The 12,061-nt window shown below is 34.5% G+C and overlaps 3 protein-coding genes across 3 annotated transcripts in view; 1 reads left to right on the top strand and 2 right to left on the bottom strand.

Annotated features, from left to right (window-relative positions):
* LOC132152026 (receptor-type tyrosine-protein phosphatase-like N) overlaps positions 1-5,491 on the top strand; it is a 35,940-nt gene extending 30,449 nt beyond the window's left edge. Inside the window, exons 19-22 of the mRNA XM_059560661.1 lie at positions 4,545-4,598; positions 4,784-4,848; positions 4,950-5,023; positions 5,228-5,491. Of these exons, the coding sequence (XP_059416644.1) occupies positions 4,545-4,598; positions 4,784-4,848; positions 4,950-5,023; positions 5,228-5,299 (265 nt within the window). The 3' untranslated portion in view covers positions 5,300-5,491. The remainder of the gene's footprint in view (positions 1-4,544; positions 4,599-4,783; positions 4,849-4,949; positions 5,024-5,227) is intronic.
* LOC132152032 (beta-crystallin A2-like) overlaps positions 1-12,061 on the bottom strand; it is a 132,431-nt gene that overhangs the window by 108,671 nt on the left and 11,699 nt on the right. The gene's annotated exons all lie outside the window — the stretch shown is intronic.
* On the bottom strand, positions 8,083-10,962 carry LOC132152031 (sorcin-like). The gene is made up of 8 exons (XM_059560668.1): positions 10,833-10,962; positions 10,025-10,192; positions 9,870-9,939; positions 9,490-9,533; positions 9,194-9,341; positions 8,820-8,933; positions 8,624-8,682; positions 8,083-8,345 (listed from the first exon to the last, which is right to left on the bottom strand). Exons 1-8 carry the CDS (start codon positions 10,854-10,856, stop codon positions 8,319-8,321), a joined length of 654 nt encoding a protein of 217 aa, XP_059416651.1. The 5' UTR covers positions 10,857-10,962; the 3' UTR covers positions 8,083-8,318.

Raw genomic sequence — 12,061 nt, 5'->3', positions numbered from 1 at the left:
TTTAATTAGATGAGCCCTTTAAGCTGTTTGTGTAATAAGTTTACATTATAAGTGTCATACACATAAAAAGATGAAATAATTGCAATTTTTATAAGGCAAATGTTATTGTACCCAAAATATAAAATTGTGACCGCTTTGTGTATATATGTGTATGTCATTTCCACCACAAGTTTTCCATTTGCTCTCTCTTTTCTTCCAACTGTCATTACATGATATCAATCCATCACTCTTCACACTTATTTATGCCATTCTCTTCATCTTCTTTACCACTTTCTCTTTGAACCTCTTACCCACTCTCTGTCTCTTTCTGAGAGCGATGGAGCGCAGTAGCGAGTATTGCACAGCTGTCTGTGTCATTTTTGTGGTTTGCAGCTAGTAGTCTGGTTCCAGTTGCATAGTCATAAAAATGAGCACAGACAGGTGTGGCTGCAGCAACGCTGATGAAACGCTCCATCGCCTAACTCCCTTCTCCCACTTTCTCTCTGCGTGATTCTCTGTTGACATCTCAGTCGTTTCTTATTTCCTTCTCTGTGTCTCTCTTTTCTTCATTCACGTCCTTCCATTTCATGTTTTTCTGTGTTTTGGTTGATGTGGCTTGTATCTTACCACTGTTGACTGTGGTGTAACTCTGATTTTTTTCATCTTTCTGGCTTTCTTCTGTGAAGTGGTCCTGATGTTTTCCTCTGATCTCTGGGTTTTCACTGTAACAAAATTTCTCTCATCTTTATTTATTTTGTTCCTCACAAATATTTGCAATTATTTTAGCTTTAAACTACTTAATATATCCCACCTCAGAGACCATTTAAACTTTGTTTCGTAGGTAATTGGAAGCTTTAGGTGTGCTGTGCTATCTGTCTAGAATTTATGTATCCTCTGAGAAAAAAATCTAAATCCAAGCATTTGTAATCCTTATCAATACTAATTATAATCATAATAATATTATATAAATACTAAAATAAAAAATACCCAGAGCAACATGTTTATATTTTTTGTAAACTTTAAATATTCTGCCATGATAAATAAGGATCACAATCATTGTAATACTAATATAAACAAATGTTTTGTGTTTTGTAAACTATAAAAATGTAAAATGTCATCATCATCATCAGTACAAATCACAATAATCATTTTATTAATAGAAGCATTTAAAAAGGAAAAATAAACATATATAAACATATATGTTCCTGTAGCTCAATTGGTAGAGCACTGCGTTATTAAAGCGCAAGGTTGGGGGTTCGATTCCCCGGGAACACATGATATGTAAAAATTGATAGCCTTAATGCACTGTAAGTCGTTTTGGATAAAAGTGTCTGCTAAATGCATACATTTATTTTATTTATTTAATATACCCCATCGACTTAAAGTGCATGTGAGTCGATATATAGAAAATTAATGTAGGAACTAGATTTTCTTTAAACTAAACATTAAAATATGCTATTAAGGCTTCTGGAATCGTTTTTGCAATGTCAGTTCAGACACTGAAGAAATTTTAAGTGTTTATTTACACTTATGACGTACAACAGATACAATTATGAGACTGTTATGTAGCCAAGAGAGCAGGGACAGGCCAGGATTAGACAGAACAACGTTCAGAGTAGACAAATTGAGTTGTGCTGTGAGGAGAACAGGGTAGGTGTCTTGGATTAGAGATCAGTGTTAGCTTACAGATATACACAAATTAGCTAGTGATACTTAATAAGGCAACAGCAAAGCTAGTATTGGTCATCTATGAGTATTGATACTTACCACTAACAGAAACTATTAAGTGTTCATCAGGCGTGACACACTCGTTAATATCCCGACACTAACGTTACGTTGTATAGCGCTTTACATCACTGCAGGTGAGAGATAAACACGTTTTTGTTACATTTTTTTTTTTGTTACATTTTTTTTTTTGTGGGAAATGTGAGGTCATGGTCACAGCTGAGGAAAGTCAGTGCTGCAGGGAGTTAGATGCATACTGGGTCTTAGTGGAGAATGTAACCCTCACACTTGATGTGCAGCGTCTGACCCTGCACCCAGGCTTTGAGGCTTGCTGTCTGAACCCACATGTGCTACAGAGAGTCTATATGCACTTCAGACAGGAGCATGGACCTCTCCAGGCCAGCAGACACATGTATGTTTAGGGCAGATGTCATTTATTATTCTGAGATATATACTTGTATTTATAAATACATAGTAAATTAAAGATTTTAATATGAAAAACATTTAATAATTTTTTTTCCACCAAGTGGAAAAAAATGTCCACTTGGCCTCCATCACATCTGCATCTTCATTAGGAGCGGAAGCTGCAGTCCAGTAGAGGTGGTTAATAACAGCTGGCCTTCACTGCTTCAGATCTTCACACTACCTCATTACTTGCAATGTCTCCCAAAGCCTTATAAACACACCACAACAAAACAAAATAAACAAAAAAAAAAACACGCTGTGCAAACAATGTCACTAAGCTGTACCTAGACTTGATGGTTATAAAATTAGCAAACTGAGGTTTAAATAATTATGTTCACTGATTTGGTAGGTAGCAAATATTTAAAAACAAGACTTGTGGTGCACAGTTGACGTTTTCGTGGAGCAGCATCTCTGATGGATTCATGAGCATTAGGTGTCTCCCACTGGGAACCGAGCCACAGGCAGACCAGGACCCGATGAAGGTGCTTTGTGCAACAGCTCTGAGTCTCACTCGCTTGCCTTGGTATCCCATGTTGAACTGCATCATATCGCCGGGATGATAATCCCCCGGTGTAAAGTGATCACTAAATTACACACCACAGCGTTTCTTGAAGCAGATGCATTTAGTGGTCCACCGATATTGTTTTTTTTTTTTTTTTTAGGCATTGCCGATATCTTGGAAAGCAGGTGTGCTGATATAATGTTTATTATTATTATTCACATTTAAGAAATTTAAAATCATTTGACAATGGATTAAAAAATAAAAGTGTAAAATAAACATACTTGTAATTTAGATGTAGTTTTCACAAATAAATAAATATGTAACAAAAATATAATTAAAAAGGAAGTAAACGCTGTAACCAACAGGGAACTCAGTATTTTGAGAAGTTTGTGTCCATTGGGAATCATAATTTTCAAATAAAGCTAGGGTAAAACTCAGTTTACATACAGCACACAGTGAAAATTACATGAATATTACAGTGGGCAAATGCATAAAGCCCAGCATAATTTGAAATCACGAGTTTAAAGTTGAAAGCTTTTAATTCACACGACCGACCGTCACAGAGGTCATGTGATTATGCTGGATATACATACACGCTTCACAAGATCTCACAGTTGGATTCTACTAAGTCTGCTAGGTTTGTGAAATGAAATGTGCATTAGTCATTCAGAGATTTGTTTAAATTATATAAATGTGTATTTGCTTAATAGTGGCGGCAAATGAGAAAGTATTATAATATTTGCCTTTCTATTACTAATAATATAAAAGCAATCGTTATAATACTTTCTTTATACATTAATTCCTTTGCTTAACCATTATATTTGATTATCATTATATCGCTGTTTATATCTGACAACAGCGAACGAGGGAGAATGTGAGCTGTGTATGCTCAGTGCTGCTTTCAGTACTGTCAAAATAAAAGTCCTGCCTCAAACATATCAGCCAAGCCGAAAAAACGGAATATAACGTCCTTTTTCTTGTTAGGAAACCTGTGGACTCTATGTCCTGACAGGCTGGAGTTAGAACAACATCCACAACACAAAAGTTTACCATGATAATGATATATTGAAATAATAACTACCAAAAACACACTGACTCATGCCCGCTCAAAGCAGAGTGTGGCACTTGACTCCCTCTTGTGACGTAATATGACGTAATGTTAGAAAAAAAGCAGTTTTTGAGAACTGTCAAGGAAACAGTCACTTTTTTTTCTAAATTTGTGCCCTCTCGTCTTGTAAAACATTTTCAAATTCTGCATTAATGGTTCATATGGTGTTTTCACACAAGGTTAGATATGAATTTGAAAACGTTTTTTAACCTGCAATATGCACTTTAAGACTAAAGGTTTTGTGGTCCAGGGGCACATATTAAAACAGAAAACAGTTTTCTAATTGTTTAATTAAATTACTTTTAATTCATTTTCAATCAAACCATCTAATTTTCATGGCAAATAAATGTAGCATTGATGAGCATAATAGACTTCAGAAAAATAAATTAATTAAACAAAAAATCATACCTATTGCAAACCTTTAAACAGTAGTGTATATACAGTATTATTTTTTTTTTAATAAAGTTAAAAAAAACTGACTTCTATAGGCATTTATTCAAGTAAAAATGTAGAAGCAAAAAAAAAAACTATATTGTTTGTTGTTTAACATGGCAGATTTGCATAATGGATTTTGATTGATCTTCTGCAGGTAAACCTTTATACTGCATACACCTTTATAGTGTCATGTGTATTCTTGTGCACAGCTGACCAAGAGTGACATGTCATGACAACTGCTGATCTAGTCCTGAGCTAATCTAACTTTAAAACTATTGCTGCCTTGCAAGCAGTGATATTTCCTTCAGGAAATCTCTTTTTGTCCCTCAGGAAAGTCAATAAGTGCTACCGTGGCCGCTCCTGCCCCATCATTGTGCACTGCAGGTATTTTAAACACATTGATGCATTTGAGGAATTAAATATTTTTTTTATAAATTGAAAATTAAAGAATATAGTTTGACATGTTTTGGAGACAAAATGCAAGAGATGCAGAGCCATCTAACATTACATTTTATTAGGTGTTTTTTCACATCAGATGTATTGCTCACAGTAACAACCTTTCTGTGCAGTGATGGTACAGGCCGGACTGGAACATACATCCTTATCGACATGGTTCTGAACCGCATGGCTAAAGGTCAGCACATATTGGGAAACCTGTAAGGTTGTGAAGAAATAATTTAGTGTTTAGGAAAGTAGGGCATACTGAAAATGTTTGTTGTTTTGTTTGCAACTCAGGAGTAAAGGAGATCGATATTGCTGCAACCCTGGAACATATTCGAGACCAGAGGCCAGGAATGGTGCGCACCAAGGTAATGAAGGACAGCAGCAGAGTTGTTCTCAGTTACACCACAGAGCCCCATATCAAAAATCAAGGCACTATTATACCTATAAAACATCATAGCATTAGTAACCTCTCCCATTCCCCTGAGTTGCAGTGACTGCTGTATATCTTTTTTATTGATTCTTATAGTGTTATTAAAAGAGATGCTGATCTATGCTTTTTCTCTCTTCAGGATCAGTTTGAGTTTGCACTGACCACTGTGGCTGAAGAGGTTAATGCTATTCTCAAAGCTCTACCGCAGTGAAATGAATGCCCATGACTGAGCAGACACACAAACACATACATACACACTCACAAATTACACAGCAACTACATGCGTTTATGCATACATGCCTATGTGGCCACTGAGGTTAGTATTAGGGATATGCATGAGTAATCAACTAGTCGAGTACTTGTTCTACATCTAACTTCTTAAATAAACTAATTGCAAATTGTTTTTCTTTTTGCTGAAATGAACATTCTTACTAAATCCTTCACTTAAATCATGTTGCAGCTACAGTAAGTGTGCTGGGTTGCACTGTGCTATAGAGAGGTTAGAGACTTAAAGGGTTAGTTCAACCGAGAATGAAAATTTGTCCATCTTCTACTCACCCTCGAAGCATCCTAGGTGTATGTGACATTCCTTTTTCAGTAATATCCAATTGAAGTTATATAAAAAAATTGTCCTTGCTCTTCCAAGCCTTTCAATGGGGGTAAGCAGGTGTTTGTTGTCAACTGTTCAGAAGACGTGAAATAAAGTGCGCTCATCTGTAATAAAATGTCCCTCACACCGGAAGACATGGGTGAACATTCTCGGGTGATCTAACCCTTTAATTGTGCATTGTTTTAATCTTTATGGTTCTTGTTAAGAGTCAAGCTTTCCACTAGATAAAGATCCACTTTTATGGTGGAAAGTGTTAAACTACAAGAGTTGCGAGAAACTATTTGTGCAGCCTTTTTACACAGAAGATTCTATTGTAAGAAAATTTAAATGTCAACTTAAAGCACTTGTATTTCTAGATAATAATTTAAATATTAAAATATATAAATATCAGTAATAAAACAAAATTAGATTTCATTATTTTTAACCCATTGGGTAATGAGTTTTTATGATTATCTTGATATATTTATTTTTAAGAAATGCAGTTTAATTTACCTTGTGAAATCATTCTAAGCGTATACTGTATGTAGGGATTTATGTTTATGATTACAACAGAAAACTAACATTTTATATTCACAATTTTATTTTAAATATTCAAGTAGACATAAATGATTCTTGGTTTCAGTTACAGTACTTGACTAAAAAAAATTCTGAGTGCCATCCCTACTAATTTTTTGCTGCTTTACTGGCCACTCAGAAACACATATACCAATCAGTTCTGCCTTCCTACAGCGTGTAGTATCAAATCTACTTTAAATGAATGCTCTCACACACACACACACACACAAATATACTACTTGGACCTGTATTTAAGATATTCAGCATTGGATTTCTTTCTTGCCTTCACTCTTGTTAACAAAAATGTAGTTATCTAAAGAGAAGTGCATTTTTCTGTTTGCTTTCTCTAATGCTGTCATCTGATTCACTGTGGTGATGACTTAGTCCTGTTACTTACACATCATCAGTGTTATGTGAGTTTGTTTCACAATGCTCTTGTTTATTTGGGTGGTGGTTGTAGGGGGAAGGAAAAAGGTGTCTTGAGGATAAGCATTGCTGTTGTCAGGTCTCATGTTCAACTTAAGCCATGATCATGTGTAGGCTTGCATGGAATGTGTGCCCACAGAATTCTACACTTCCTTCTGCCCTTTACATGTTCATTCATTTCCATTTTAGAGTTTGAATCTGCCCGTACAAGCAGAGCAGAATGTGGGAAAAGGTGCACGGATTCCATTTAAGCCTACTCATGTCTCCACTGTTCATCCCAGTGACTCCACATTTCTGACAAATCCCTCACTTAATTTCATGAAAACTTCAAGTCAAACACTGACATTACAGGAGGTATGAAAGTCGAATTAAAGGGGAAGATATGTTGCATTTCAGATAAAATTTTGTAGAAAATGCAAATGGAAATTATGGAATTATGATGCAGCCATTGATTCCCTCTTTTTATTTTCTTTTTGGTTAAAATCTCTTTCTCTACTTTTCTATCTTTCTGGGTATTATCCACAGTTTAAATGTTCAATTCCTCTTGCAAATGAGTAACAAAAAAAAATATATATATAAAAATCGATTTTATATATATATATATATATATATATATATATATATATATAAACATTTTGTATCTTGTGATGACTAATAAAACTTCTGTTTGTCAAGTGATGCAGCAGCATCATTGTGTAAGTCTTTTTTTTTTTATTCCGTGTTTTATTAGAATTTTATTCTTAATTATATCTGATATATAGAACCATTTTGTTTTGCATATTAACTATACCATTAATTCTTCTGAAAAAGAGAAACAGAAATTGCTCTGCTGGTGGTACATATTTGTACTGAATATATATATATATATATATATATATATATATATATATATATACACAGTACAGACCAAAAGTTTGGACACACCTTCTCATTCAAAGAGTTTTCTTTATTTTCATGACTAGAAAATTGTAGATATAAGGGTTGTCTAAACAAACAACCCTTATATCAATATGTAAAAACAAGAGACAGAAGGTACTTTCATTGCTTTATTATATCCTTCTAGATCAGGGCTATTCAAATCTTGCCCCAGAAGGTCAATGTGGTGCAGAGTTTGGCTCCAATCCTGATCAAAGTCACATGCATGTGATTTTCTAGTGATCCCAAAAACATTGATTAGCATGCTCAGGTGTGTTTGACTAGGATTGGAGCCAAACTCTGCGCTGCATTGGCCCTCCAGTGCAAGATTTGAATAGAACTGCTCTAGGTGCTATGATTTGTACTACTTACATGAACCACAACAGTCTTCACTATCCTTGCCTCTACATAATGTCAGAACACAAATCTTTTAAGATGTACCATGTTTTATTGGCAAAATACATGTAAAGTGTGTCTTTAAAGAGTTTATAAAGAACGAATATGAAAAAGATTGTTTAAAAACAACTGCATACTTTGACAAATAAAAATTTTAAAGCTATTTCAGTCCAATATGCTTTACTTCTGTTTAAATTATACTGGCCAATCAGCAAATAATTTCAAAATGACCATACAATAAACATAATAGCTTTACACATATTTCTCTGCATTTTCAGTTATTCAGTGCTCTTCCTGAAATGCGTACTGTACTTGTCATTAACTTCCTTTAGAGAGACATAGTACACAGGATGAACTGCAAGAGGAAATTGAAGATATTGTTACAACATGTTACAACAGCTTCCCATAAGCTTTTAATGAAGTAATCTATTTTACTTCCACATTTATTCAGTGTAAACAAGCTGTCTCGGCTAAAAGAATCTCAGTATATATATATATATATATATATATATATATATATATATATATATATATATATATATATATATATATATATATATATATATATAAAAAGTGCCAGTGAGGCAGAAAAACAGGTACGAAATGTGGCTAATTAGTTTAACCATCACTTACATCATCATACTGGAAGTTCACCATTCCTTGCTGCATTGCATCTCTCCTCTTGAAATTTTCTATAGAAAAAAAAAAAGTCTCATATTGTTTGTTTAAAAAAAAAAAGTATAATCATTTCAACAAAACACTCTATATCAGTAATAAAACAGTATAACTATTATAAGCTTGATTATATCAACCAAGTTCGCTCCCTTACCTGTAAGTGCCCTTAGCTTCACAAAACAGGCCACATAGTCATCAAAGTAGATCTTTCCTGACCTGCTGAAGCGTTTAATGATGGCGTTCAGAGCCTGAGGGCTGATTCGGTACCCTGTGCAATCGTGACACAAAATATTCAGTTACATCACTGTCTTAGCCATATAGTACTTTTAGTGCAACTGTGTTGGCTAAGAGATACCTTCTAGAAAAATGTACATTGCGTCCTGTAGTTTTCAGTTTGATTTTATCTTAAAGCCCCAAATGAGTGACTTATTTAATCTTTGAGATATATTTTGCCCTGAGAATTAGGTATATTTTCTTCTCAGTCGATAGAAATAGTTCATTTATATTTCTATCAAAGTTCACACTGACCCATGTTAGCAATACACTGGGACATCTCATGAGGTTCCACCGTTCCACTGCCGTCCCTGTCCACCATTACGAAGTTCTGCTTCCAGCCGTTCAGCACCGCAAACAGTTCTTTAAACTCATTGAAACCCATCTTCCCTGAGTAATCTTTCTGCACACACATCTTTAAAGAAACTAAACAACAACAAGGGAACTGTTGGGTTACTGGGACTAGCATGTAGCAAACATTTGACTCAAGTTGGAGAGATAGGAACAGAGCCGGCAAGAACAGATCAGTTTTATGATTCTGTGAAGGATACATCCAGCATGGCAATCATAATCCTGCAGGTTTCCAAACTGAAGGCTGGGGAAAAAGCAGTGAGATGATTATTTTAGACTTGTTACATCTCAACTAAATCTCAACAGAGAATTAGTAGACTGTTAGGGTTAGTAGAATAAGTTGACCTGTTCTTGTAAAGTTACTTATATTCAGTAGAATGTCTGCTGACAATCAAGATAAAGTGTTAGCAGACTGGTAGACTGATAGTTGATATGTGGTTGCAAAGTTACTTGTAGATAACCATGTCTAAAGTGGACTATCAAAATAGTGTTAACAGATGATCCACTCACTCTATATTAATCATTTGTTAGTCCAAGCATTTGGAGATGCAATTTCTTTCTCTACTCTTTCTGTACTTACGAGTGTAGGAGCCACTGATTCCAGTCTGGGTGAGGCACCTTTGAAGTTCTTCAGCATCAACTTCACCATCCTGACATAACAATCATGTTCCTACATGTTACAACATGAGGGGACAGAAAAAACATTATATGTACATTAACACAGGCTGCTCTCACCTGACCAGCTACTGCTGTGAAATAGCCCCACATTGGGTCCTGGGTAGAAGGAGCAGGAAACGTTCCTGGGTAACCTGCATATTGCTGTGCAGGGTAACCACCTGCAGCAGGATGCCCTGGCATTGCCATACCCTGAGCAGGAACTCCAGGCATTGGTGGACCACCAAACTGCAAGAGAAAGAGTGACACTTTTTATTATCAATGCACCAAAATGAATGTTTTACTGAAACACTGAAACCGAAATGAACTTTAATTGAACAAATATAACAAAATTTATATTTACTTTAATTAATGATCCAATTATGTTTCTACCTTAATTTGTTGTAAATATGAACATTTAAATTGAGACTGCAATAAAATATTGTATATATATATATATATATATATATATATATATATTCTCTCTCTGAGGGGAATTTTTTTTCCATAATTAATTTTATTTCTTTTATTGGTTCTTAATAAATTTTGTTTTAGGGATGTTTATTTGTTTTTACTAGAAAAAAAATGCTTCTTTTTTGTAATGTCACGGTAAAAATGCCCTTGTAAACCAATTCCAGCGGGCAAATATTGCCCTGTAGTTAAAAAAGTTAATTTCTGAAAGGGCTGAAGAATGACTTCCTGCATGTTTAAGTTTATGCCTAATTCAAATGAAAGAAAATGCAATTTATTTGGTGAAACTATTTAGGGCGTCATAACACATGCTATCCACATTTCTCAGCCAGTTTACCGTCTTTTTAAGCTAATTATATATTTTTTCCCCCACATTTTAAAAGCTGTAACTGAACACAGAAATGTAAGTGATACTTACGTTGTTATATCCTGGATACGCCATACTTTATGATCGCACTTGAAATGAATAAAAACGACTTAAAAATCTTATGGGAAAGTTTTCCCGCAGTCTAGATCACTTCCGTATTTTTTAACTGTGACGGGAAATGAGTGGATGACGTCATTAGAGGGCGGCACTTAACTGACAGTGAAAGGATGAGCTTTAGTTTCACTTTAAGTCCTAAAACTGACTAGCAAGCGTACAGATGCACGGAATTCTTCTGGTCACGGAATTCATTTGACTGATAACCTTTGTGGCCAGTGTTTGGGGGTAGTTAGTAAAAAAAAAGGTTTCAATTAAATTATAGTTACTTAAATGTTAACTGTATTGTTAACTTTTACAGAGGGGATTATATCGTTCTTTTTTATCTGAATATATTTTACACATACAGATTTAATTGATTTATTTCCAAAATTATAATTTTGTAAGATGAATTGTTTGTTGTTGTGTTTCCCCCTAATGCATTGTTAGATGCCAGTGTCCCCTATAGCTTTGCAGAAATTTAATTTCAAAAACACTATTAAACTGTTTATTATAATGATTTTAAATCTGTATTCAACCACAGAACGATCTCAAAGAGAAAAGAGGTAATAAACAGTAATTGTTTAAAAAATGCAATACCATTATCAACCCGTTTAAAAAAAAAATTCCGTTTAAACGTTAGGTGAATTGCCATAATGTGGCATTTTTTTGCATTTCAGATTTCGGTGACATATTGCGATTTGTAGCCAAAACATTAAATCCACACCTAATACCATTTCAAAAACCCCAGGATGTGTCCCAAATAAATCAAAAGAGAAAATGAAGATACCACATTCATAAAATAATTGATAGACATATTAGTGCTCTTAGTGCAAGTCGTCTGAGAAAATCTGCAGCTTCCTAATGTGGGACAGATGTGTTCCTAATGTGGGACACTTAAAAGTCTATGATAAAAGGCCAAAATCACCTTTCATGTAGAACAGTCAAATTTTAAAAGTAAGTATTTCTCTTGGTTATGGATGGATAAAATAATCAAACATCAGACAAATAATACAATATGATAGTTTTGATGCATTTATTAAGACATTAATCAATTGTTATCATAGACCTGTGTTATGTTATGTAGATATAATTCCTGACTGTTCTCTAGTTCAACAAACACATACAACCACAGCAGGCATAACCTTGGCCTGTTTGAAGGCAAAATATACAACCACAGTTGAGGC

Source organism: Carassius carassius, chromosome 10, assembly GCF_963082965.1.
Source record: "Carassius carassius chromosome 10, fCarCar2.1, whole genome shotgun sequence".
Lineage (NCBI taxonomy): Eukaryota > Metazoa > Chordata > Actinopteri > Cypriniformes > Cyprinidae > Carassius > Carassius carassius.
The sequence above is the reverse complement of the archived record's forward strand: the minus strand, read 5'-3'. Positions and strand labels throughout refer to the sequence as shown.

What these genes read in the sequence shown, in the direction of transcription:
- LOC132152031 (XM_059560668.1), bottom strand. Translation starts at nt 10,856, where the DNA reads ATGGCGTATCCAGGATATAACAAC. An exon ending in CGTATCCAGGATATAACAAC is followed by an intron (nt 10,193 to 10,832) that starts GTAAGTATCACT and finishes TTTCTCTTGCAG; the next exon opens with TTTGGTGGTCCACCAATGCC. An exon ending in GAAGCTAAGGGCACTTACAG is followed by an intron (nt 8,683 to 8,819) that starts GTAAGGGAGCGA and finishes TTTTTTCTATAG; the next exon opens with AAAATTTCAAGAGGAGAGAT.